Raw genomic sequence first — 10,945 nt, forward strand, 5'->3', positions numbered from 1 at the left:
CACACACCATTAAATGGTGCTACTGGATATATGAAGAATATTGACTATATTTACTTGTCACTGTAAGTTCAATTACAAAACCATTATACTGCTGCTATACTACCCTAGGGCTCATGTGCCCAGCAGAGTAAGCAGCCTACAAAGCTCCTCAGTACAGAGATCCCTCCATACATACGAAGTCCGCTGGAACATGCCCCAATTTTTCTTCTTTCTGATTCGTACAGAATAAGAGACAAAACACATCCTTATGAAAACTAGGGCACACAGAGGTGCAGTAAAGGCCTTATGGTACCTCTATGGCAGCTGTATCATGGCTCTCTACAAAACAGAGCTGCAATATGATTGTGTACATTAGTCCAAAATTGGCAGTAGAGATCAGAAAAACAAACAAACTGGAAAAAGTGGCTGTGTGAATAAAGTTTGTATTAAAAAACTTCAAGGGGTCCAAGACGTTGGAGAACCCTAGAACGTGGCTCTGCGGCTGTGGGCAGCTACAAATAACATTGTCTTTTAGTGGCACCAGGAATGTCAGAATTATGAGAACTTGGTACTAAGGACAAAATCATATCCCTGGCAGTTAACACTAGGGTAAGAGCCATATCAGTGAATGGGGCAGTAGTGCAATACCTTGCACAGCTGCTACGGATGTAACAGGGAAATGAAAATGAATGTATGCATAAATGAAAACAATGAGGCAGCTACAGCGCTTTTACATTCGCCACGTCCCTTTCAGACAGCTGATTGGCCGTGGTGCCGAGAGTCGGACCCACACCTACCTAATATTGATTCCCTATTCTAAGGATAGGCCATCAATTTTAAAAACCCAGATAACCGCCTTTAATATTTTTGGTTGATATAAACTTAGCAACTCTCCTTGGAACCAGGAATTCCAGAGGTCCTGCTCAAATATATTATATAAAAATAACTATAGTAGTAATGTGCAAGAGATAAATATTAGTTCCCCCTCAAAACCACAAACTGTCTACTTCCTGCAGAAAAACATCTAGTGTTGAAAGTTGTGAAATTTGAGAAACCGTTCTACAGTTGCGAGCTACAGTGTATAATAAAACGATTGTAGGAAAGTTGGATATAAAACATTTTAATCACAAGAGAGTGAGTTTAAACTTTAGAGTAATCAATCCTGGCAGATGGCAGGAGGAGAAAATCCTGTTGCTCCGCAGCTTTTTCTACAGGCTGCCAGGTTAGTAGAGAAGTAGTCATAAGCTGTCATGGGACAAGTTATCTTATTTCTTCTTACATGCCTCTTTTTCCTGTTGGATAGCTGTAAATATAAGAAACAATATAAGAATGAGATTGTACAAGAACAATAAACGTTTTCACTAAAATATCAATATGACAATGCATGTCTCTACTATTTGGTGGCAAGTAAAATGCATCACAACACAATGCTCAGTGAAAGGTTTCCAAATAAAACAAATTAGATGGCTTGGTACACGTTACTATCATAGATAATGCATTTCCATAGAACACCAACATTCACCGGATTATAAACTGGCACCAGTAAAATCTCCTGATGCAATCATGTTTAGGATAACAGGACAAAAAGTAAAGCTGTAAACTCACCTTTCTATGCACACCAGATCGCACAGGATAGCATGTCAATTGCTGGACAATGAATTGAAGAAACACTCTAGGCAAATTTGGTGCACTGTGTCATTACCCAGAGCAGGGACTAAAGAGGTGGTGCATAACCGGGATTCACAGACCCCAAGACAGAATCCGTGTTATGAAACAACCCCTCAGTCCTTGCACTAGGCAGAAGTGTTCCTTTTAAAGGGGCTTACCCATAACGCATAGTTCTTACTTGTCCTGTGGATAGATGATAAAATATCTAATTGTGGTGGTTCAACAGTCGGGACCCCCACCAAATATAAATGGAGCGGTACAGTGCATACTCGACCACCACCCTATTAATTCAGAGGCTGCTGAGCGCTATCTCCAGCAGCCCCATAGAAGTGAATGGAGCGGTGGCAGAGTATGCGCAGTACCACTCTGTTCATATGGAGCGCACAGGACGGCCAGGTAAGCCCGTTCTTAGGATCAGTGGGGGTCCCAGCGGTCGGAATCGCACCAATAAGATATTTATCACCTATCCAATAAACATTGCTTATGGAAAACCCCTTAAAAGGTGAATTCCCACAAAGCGATTTTGCCACGGGGCAAAAAAACACAGAAAAATGCTTGCGTTTTACTGCGCTTTTGCAATTGCAGCAAGACCGCACCATGTGAATACACCCTAAAGGTTTTGTGAATTTCATGGAACTTAAAGTTCTCTGCACTGCAGCCCTTCGAAGCTGCAATTCCCCTTATTAACACGACTATCAAAGTAAAAACATTGCAGTTCACAAACAAAAAGAAGATTTCAGCTTTTCTACCTAAAAGGGTCATTTACATCAGACAGTTATGGATATGGCATAATTGTCTGCTAGATGCGGGTCCCACCTCTGGAAACTCTCCATTCACTTCTATGGCAATTACAGAAACAGCAAGTGATTAGGTATTCCAAAAAAAAATAATCCATTCGTCAAAAAACCGCACGAGTATGGTGCAGACTTACGATGCAGATTTCTCCACAGCCAATCCCTCCTGTGTGAACAATCTTATAGTTCATTGAACAAAAAATGTTTTACTTGTGTAACCAAATATAACGGATGCCTTTTTGCTTTACATTTCCCAGGAAAACCACTAGTAATTTTTTCAGCTTTCCTATATAAAATTTGTGCATACAGGGGCTTTGCTGGAGTGGAGGGTATGAAAGGGCACATGCCACAGATGCTAGGTACCAGTTGGGGAGTGCCAACAATCCACTCTGTTTTGACCAGGGTATATAAATAGAGGGCTAGCGCAGTGAAATAAATATTTGCCCCCAGGTAAACTAAAGCCTTGCCACGTCTGAGAGCATGTGACCAAAATTATGTGGTGTGGAATCTGTAGGCGACAATCCCAGAGGGTTACAATTTTTATAGAACAGTTTTAAGCTATAGATTTTTAGCTATTCAATTGTGACTTCTGGTGGTAGCCCTGAAAATACACGGAACTCTACAATATAACAAACCTCTGCCGATCCTTTTCAATGGCCTTAAACACTGTTAAACTTTGGGAGTTGTCAAGATTGATTTGGAGAGATGGGTATGTAGCCCCAAGATCTAGGCTTACAACACTCATTTTAGATACTTTGTGCAATATTTTGTTTTTAGTAATATGAACAAAGTGTTGAAGCCTGCGTAGGTCACTACAGTAGGATGGATAAACCTGTATTTTAGCTCTGGGGAAGAGAACCCCACAGTTTACATACAGATATACTCACTTTCTTTAGAAGGAAGTGTATTCTTTTCCTCCGTACTAGTTTTGCGTAGTTTCCGATGATCAAATTTCTCCACCTCCGATAGATCAGGTTTATCAGCCATTGTGACTGCAATAAAATAAAAACACGTAATTTTGTCACATGGCACAGTTTAGGACCGGTCTACAGAGATTTTGTACAATCCAATAAAAGGACATATCATACAGACACTGTGTTTACTGTCCATCAGAACGGAAAATGACTGTACCTACTGGATCTTTTTCTTCTATGGTCAACGCCAAGACATACATAGCAGGACTTTAGGCTAGATTTACACACTTGCCCCTTTAGAGAAACATTTGCAACACAATAAATGAAAGCGGATGATTAAAACTGAAAAAAAGAAAACCGCTACCCAAGAACGTATTTTTTTTTTCCATAAAGGTCAAAAGAAGAATGGATGTTAAAGGGGTATTCCCAAAGACAACTGTCAAATATCCACAGGATAGGTGATTATTGTGTGACTGGGGGGGGGGGGGGCATCAATAAATCTACTCCTTTTGTTTCCATTGTAGGAAATCTCAGAATTTTTTTTAGTAGCTGCTTAGACCCTTTCCTATCTGTTTAAAAGGGAAAACCATACACCTTGAGCTAATTATATACATTAGACGATCGTTCGTCTCTTCCGATCTTGCCAAAAATGTAAAGGTTAGGCTTGATCCAGTGCGCCTGTTTAGTCAAAAAGGGGCGAGGAAGATGGACATGTTGCATTCCAACGTTATTAATCCACGTTTAAATCAGTCGAAATGCCCCCATATACATAAGATTTCCCACGAACATTGACGACCCACCTTTGTCAATCTGTTGCTTCACTATCCTGAAAACGACCCAAAAGATAGAGTCAAAGGCAGCAAGACTTAAAGGCTGCTTTTAGACGCCATCGTACAGCTTGGTGCAGGAGCCGTACGTATTTAGTGCCAAGAATGGGATTGCATCATGCCAGGACAAAGCAGGGAAAGGCTTTCCTTCTGACCGGATCCAATCTTGTTTTTGGCAGATGCAGAGCTGCACTATACAGTTGCGTACTCACAATAGAGTCCAACCACGCCACTACTAAGGGGCCAGTGCTGATGTTCACTGCATAGAACTTTTTACAGATCTCTTTGGGTGCCTGGCTGCAGGCAGACCATGTTATCATGTACTGGGTGGAGGGGAAGCAAGGGACTTAGAGCTGTAAAAAATGTAAGCCCAGATTTACTAAAACTGGCATTTGATACGCCAGCCTTAAGCAAAAGCCCGCTGTAACAAAACGCTCTAAATTTATTAATAAATTTGTTGCATATTGGGCTGTCCGCGCACCGGAAACGGACATGCCAGGTTTAAATTATAGGACAGCCATCAGCCCAAGGTGGAACCGCCCCCTCCTGCTAAGCCCCACCCACTTTTCAGAAAGTGCCGTGAGCGGCTTAAAATTAAGAATCACAAATGCGCCAAAATGTGCAACTTTTTTTTCCGTCAGAAAACTGGTGCAGATCACTTAAAGAGGCTCTGTCACCAGATTATAAATGCCCTATCTGCTACGTAATCTGATCGGCGCTGTAATGTAGAGAACAGCAGTGGGTTTTATTTTGAAAAACGATCATTTTTTAGCAAGTTTTGAGCAATTTTAGATTTATGCTAATTAGTGTCTTAATGACCAACTGGGCGTTGTAAAGAGGAGTGTATGACGCTGACCAATCAGTGTCATACACTTCTCTCCATTTATTTACACTGCAGATAGCGATATAGCTATATCGCTAAGTGCAGCCTCATACACAAACATTACTGCAGTGTCCTGACAATGAATATACATTACCTCCAGCCAGGAAGTCATGTGTATTCAGAATCCTCACCACTACTCTGCACGTCTCTGTGATTTACAGCACAGCACAGCGAGATCTCGCTGTAAATGACAGTTTACAGCGTAATCTCGCGAGACTACGCCTGCTATGCTGTAAATCACAGAGTAGTGCAGAGAAGTTGTCAGGATTCTGAATACACATGACGTCCTGGCTGGAGGTAATGTATATTCATAGTCAGGACACTGCAGTAATGTTAGTGTTTGTGTATGAGGCTGCACATAACGATAAAGCTATATCGCTATCTGCAGAGTAAATAAATGGAGAGCAGTGTATGACACTGATTGGTCACGGATTGGTCAGCGTCATACACTCCTCTCCACAACGCCCACTTGGCCATATAGTAAAACACACCCAGTTGTCCATTGAGAAACTCATTAGCATAAAGCTAATATAGGTCAAAGATGATCGTTTTTCTAAATAAAAAAAACACTGCTGTAATCTACATTACAGCGCCGATCACATCATGTACGAGATAGGCCACTTATAATATGGTGACAGAGCCTCTAAGACCTCCCCATGGTATTCAGACTGAGCACCATATTTATGAACCCCACGTTCCACCATTTCTGACATACGAGTCAGGCAAAATTGGCGAGGCTTTAAGAGTCGTGAAGAGCTCTACTGGTTTATTAAAAATTCCTCTTTTCTACTTGCAAAAATGTTGGAAAATGTCCGACCTTGTGTTTGTAGTCTAAGGGCGTGCACCATGTTCATAAATCTAAAACACGTTGCACAGGACAGATCCTGGCACACTGCCCGCATGGTGCAAAAGTATTAACCGCTCCCCCTATAAAGATCTGATATAAAATGGTGAATATTAACTTAATAAAGAGGAAGTAGATTTGTTAGAGCTCTAAACTGGGAAGAGGGGGCTATGATTTGTGTGTACGCCCCTGGCATTATGCCACCTTGAGGCAGCCTTATACCTTATCAATGCGAAAAGCTGGTTCAGAAGCATTCTGATAACGGTCGCCAGTGATTTACTCCATATTTACCATACATTATATGAGAAGACATGTATTCATCTTTCCAAGGGAGCTTACTCGGGCGCGGCTTGTTATTTGCAACTGCCTAACATTGATCAATGTGACAGAAGAATTCGAGCGTATGTACTAAATAGGTTATTGGGGGCACAGCGCACCGACTAAGTGGTATGCCAGCCTGAGGATGTGTGGGGCAATTCACTAACATGACGCATGCCTGTTGGTATACGCGCCCACACTACTGCACAATGCCAGGTCTGGATGTTGTTCACTAAAGGAAAACTTCATGCAGGAATCGCACACCCCATATCTTGACAGAAAAATATCCTTTATAGGGCACCAGAAATTATCCTTGAAAAATGTCGGATTTTATAAATGTGACTGACCGTTCTCGTCACAATAATAGTTAACTTATCACATACTAGGACATGTAAATCTGCAACTGCGGTTAACTACAACGCTCAGCATGTACTGATACTACAACTGCAGTTGATGTGGGTCAGTAAAAAGAAGCCGTCACACCAATCGTACATAGGAGAACTAGGACACCTAAACCTAAGTAACCACCTGCACCGACGGATCGGAACACGCGTGTGCCAGCCGCGCCCTGCCGCAGTCACGCTTCTCTCTGCAGACTTGCTCAATACTGAGAGGATTTGTCCGCATAGGGTCAGCTCTATATATAGTCGGCGCCGGTAATACAACCTCCGCATCCAACACACACACCGCTCCCGCCAAAACCGTCCCCCGACTCCACAAGCCTGACACGCACCACAACTTACCCAGCGCTGCCCTCTCAATGCCCAGCACAAAATATACAACGTATTCTGGGCGTGATTTTTATATGCAGCGCTTAATACACACCTTCTTTGTTCATTGGGTCCAGTTTACACAACACACCCATGTAAAGACCGCCCTAATAAACTTATCACATTCCCCCTCCAGACACTGTACGTCATTGGATTTTCTGCACATATAGAGATCCAGATAATACTGGCAGAAATAATTATTACAATTCTATACCCCATTATTATTACTATAATTCTATACCCCATTATTATTACTATAATTCTATACCTTATTATTATACCCCCATTATTATTACTACAATCATCTACCACATTATTACTTTCATTATATACCCCATTGTTACAATAATTATATACCTTATTATTATTATTATTATTATTATTATATACCCCCATTATTAACTACAATCATCTACCCCATTATTACTTTCATTATATACCCCTTTGTTACAATAATTATATACCTTATTATTATTATTATATACCCCCATTATTAACTACAATCATCTAGCCCATTATTACTTTAGTTATATACCCCCATTATTATTATATACCTTATTATTACTACACTCTACCCCATTATTACAGTAATTATATGCCCCATTATTATTACTATAATTATGTAACCTCATTACTACATTTATATACCCCCAATATTATTACTATAATTATGTAACCCCATTACTACAGTGATATACCCCCAATATTATTACTATAATTATATACCCCATTTGTAAAGGATCTGCCAGAGTGTCGACGCCCCTGGTTAATCAGCCTGCATCTGCTCCTAGGTCTGTTAGAGTGACTCGATCTGCTACCAATCAGGCTGGGAGGCTGAGGAGTGGGAGAACCTATCACATCCTGGCCAGACGGAGCTAGCTCCCGCCCTCGGTCTATTTATACCTTCATTTCCTGCTCTTCCTTTGCCTGTGATTCTGTCTGGTTTCTTGGCTCTGCTGTTCCTGCTTGTACTATTGACCTCTGCTTCAAATTGACCCTGGCTTTACGGACTACTCTCCTGCTCTGCGTTTGGTACCTCGTACACTCCTAGTTGGACTCGGCTCGTTCACTACTCTTGTTGGTCACTGTGTTGCCGTGGGCAACTGCCCCATTTCCCTTAGCTTCTGTGTACCCTTGTCTGTTTGTCTGTCGTGCACTTATTGAGCGTAGGGACCGTCGCCCAGTTGTACGCCGTCGCCGTGCAAGTAGGCAGGGACTGAGTGGCGGGTAGATTAGGGCTCACCTGTCTGTCTCTCTACCCCGACATTACATAATCACAGGCCCATATACCTTTTCTACCCTGGTTCCTACAATACTATGGACCCCCTTGAGACCCTGGCTCAGCAAATGCAGGGTCTCTCCCTACGGGTCCAAGCCCTGGCTCAGAGGTGTAACCAGCGTTATGTTAACCAGGTAGTGCCCTCCACCTCACCTCTTGAACCCCACCTCAAGTTGCCTGACCGGTTCTCAGGGGACCGGAAGACTTTCTTTCTCCTTTCGGGAGAGTTGTAGGCTCTATATCCGATTAAGACCCCACTCCTCAGGTTCTGAGAACCAGCGAGTGGGTATAATTATGTCCCGGCTCCAGGACGGCCCCCAAGAATGGGCCTTCTCCTTGGCTCCTGACGCCCCTGAACTTTCCTCTATTGACCTTTTTTTTCTGCTCTCGGGCTCATCTATGACGAGACTGACAAGACTGCCTTTGCCGAGAGTCACTTCTCCTCTGGCTCCCCCATGATGGCTCCCGAGGTTCCGTTGCTTCGTTCTTCCACGGGAATCTCGGATGAACCAATGCAACTCGGGGCCTCCGTGTCTCCCCAACAACATAGAGAGCTCTGCAGGAAGAATGATCTCTGCTTCTACTGTGGGGATGACAAGGATCAAGTGAACAACTGTCCAAGGCGTAAGAATAAGCACCAGGAAAACTTCCGCGCCTAAATGACCATCGGGGAGGTCGCTTGGGCGCACAGATATTTCCCGGAAAATATGAAACCTAATAAGATCTGGATTCCCTTTCAGGTCTCTTTTGTGGGTAGGTCTGCTACCGGCAGTGCCTTCGTGGATTCAGGGTCTTCTGCTAATATTATGTCTGTGGAATTTGCTATGTCTCTAGCTATGCCATTGTTTGATTTGCCTAAACCTGTCCCGGTAGTGGGTATCGACTCCACTCCACTTGCTAATGGTTATTTTACGCAGCATACACCTGTTTTTGAACTCATTGTTGGCTCCATTCATTTGGAGCAGTGCTCTGTACTGGTGATGCAGGGATTATAGCCCGATTTGGTTTTAAGCCTTCCCTATTGCAGATGCATAATTCCACATTTAACTGGAATACTGGGGATCTTACCAAATGGGGTAATGAATGCATGACGTCATGTTTTTCTGTTAATTTTATTTCTCTCCCTGAGGAGGTAAACACTCTACCTGAGTTTATTCAGGACTTCGCTGATGTTTTTTCTAAAAAGGCCTCCGAAGTGTCACATCCTCATAGAGAATACGATTGCGCAATCGATTTGGTACCAGGAGCTAAACTCCCTAAGGGTAGGATTTTTAATCTCTCTTGTCCCGAACGTGAGGCGATGAGAGAGTATATCCAGTAATGCCTGGCCAAGGGTTACATTCGCCCCTCTACTTCTCCGGTAGGTGCTGTCTTCTTCTTCGTAGGGAAGAAGGATGGTGGTCTGAGGCCATGCATCGATTACCGAAACTTGAATAAGGTCACTGTAAGGAACCAGTATCCCCTTCCTTTGATTCCTGATCTCTTCAATCAGGTTCAGGGGGCTCAATGGTTCTCTAAGTTTGATCTTCGGGGGGCTTATAACCTTATCCGAATCAGAGAAGGGGATGAGTGGAAGACTGCGTTTAACACGCCCGAAGGTCATTTCGAATACCTCGTCATGCCCTTTGGGTTGTGTAATGCTCCCGCAGTCTTCCAGAATTTCATAAATTAGATTTTAAGAGACTACCTGGGGGTATTTCTTGTAGTGTACCTTGATGACATACTTATGTTTTCCAAGGACTGGTCCTCCCACATTGAGCATGTCAGGAAGGTCTCCAGGCCCTTCGGGAAAACAAACTCTTTGCTAAATCCGAAAAATTTGTGTTTGGGGTGCAGGAGATACAATTTTTGGGTCAAACCCTCACTCCTAATGAATTCCGCATGGACCCTGCCAAGGTTCAGGCTGTGGCTGAATGGGTCCAACCTGCCTCCCTGAATGCGTTACAGTGCTTCCTGGGGTTTGCTAATTCTTACAGGAGATTTATTGCTAACTTCTCGGTCATCGCTAAGCCTCTTACGGATCTTACTCGCATAGGTGCTGATCTCCTCCACTGACCTCCGGAGGCAGTCCAGGCTTTTGAGATCCTTGAGAAGTGCTTTATCTCTGCCCCAGTGCGGATTCAGCTTAACCAAATGGAGCCATTCATCGTGGAGGTTGACGCCTCCGAGGTGGGAGTAGGTGCTGTCTTGTCCCAGGGTACCAGGTCCCTCACCCATCTCCGTCCCTCTGCCTACTTCTCCAGGAAGTTCTCGCCCACTGAAAGTAACTATGACGTGGGCAACTGCGAACTCTTAGCCATTAAATGGGCATTTGAAGAGTGGCGCCACTTCTTGGAGGGGGCTAGGCACCAGGTAACTGTCCTTACCGACCACAAGAATCTGGTTTTCCTAGAATCTGCCCGGAGGCTAAACCCGAGACAAGGTCGATGGGCGTTGTTTTTTACAAGATTCAACTTTGTGGTCATCTATAGGGCTGGGTCTAAAAATATTAAAGCTGATGCTCTGTCGCGTAGCTTCATGGCCAGCCCTCCTTCGGAGGAAGATCCTGCTTGTGTTTTGCCCCAGGTCTAATCATATCCTCTGTTGATTCTGACTTAGTCTCCGAAATTGCGGCTGATTAAGGTTCAGCTCCCGGGAACCTTCCTGAGAATAAGCGGTTTGTTCCCCTG

General features: G+C 43.4%; 1 protein-coding gene across 4 annotated transcripts; it reads right to left on the reverse strand.

Moving 5' to 3' along the window:
* Nucleotides 1–1,083: 1,083 nt before the first annotated feature.
* LOC142659448 (thymosin beta-15A-like) lies at nucleotides 1,084–7,114 on the reverse strand. 4 transcript variants are annotated; one of them, XM_075835593.1, is made up of 3 exons: nucleotides 7,053–7,114; nucleotides 3,329–3,433; nucleotides 1,084–1,282 (listed from the first exon to the last, which is right to left on the reverse strand). In XM_075835593.1, exons 1-3 carry the CDS (start codon nucleotides 7,090–7,092, stop codon nucleotides 1,245–1,247), a joined length of 183 nt encoding a protein of 60 aa, XP_075691708.1. In that variant the 5' UTR covers nucleotides 7,093–7,114; the 3' UTR covers nucleotides 1,084–1,244. The 4 variants fall into 4 exon arrangements, with proteins under 4 accessions (XP_075691708.1, XP_075691709.1, XP_075691711.1 ...); XM_075835594.1 differs by having other exon boundaries at nucleotides 6,971–7,058; XM_075835596.1 differs by lacking the exon at nucleotides 7,053–7,114 and adding an exon at nucleotides 6,961–7,042.
* Nucleotides 7,115–10,945: the final 3,831 nt, after the last annotated feature.

Source organism: Rhinoderma darwinii, chromosome 8, assembly GCF_050947455.1.
Source record: "Rhinoderma darwinii isolate aRhiDar2 chromosome 8, aRhiDar2.hap1, whole genome shotgun sequence".
Lineage (NCBI taxonomy): Eukaryota > Metazoa > Chordata > Amphibia > Anura > Rhinodermatidae > Rhinoderma > Rhinoderma darwinii.

Excerpts from the sequence above, each read along its gene's own strand:
- LOC142659448 (XM_075835593.1), bottom strand. The coding sequence starts at position 7,092 with ATGGGTGTGTTGTGTAAACTGGACCCAATGAACAAAGAAG. Across the intron at positions 3,434-7,052 it reads GGACCCAATGAACAAAGAAG|TCACAATGGCTGATAAACCT; the intron begins GTGTGTATTAAG and ends ATTTTATTGCAG. Across the intron at positions 1,283-3,328 it reads TACACTTCCTTCTAAAGAAA|CTATCCAACAGGAAAAAGAG; the intron begins GTGAGTATATCT and ends TTATATTTACAG.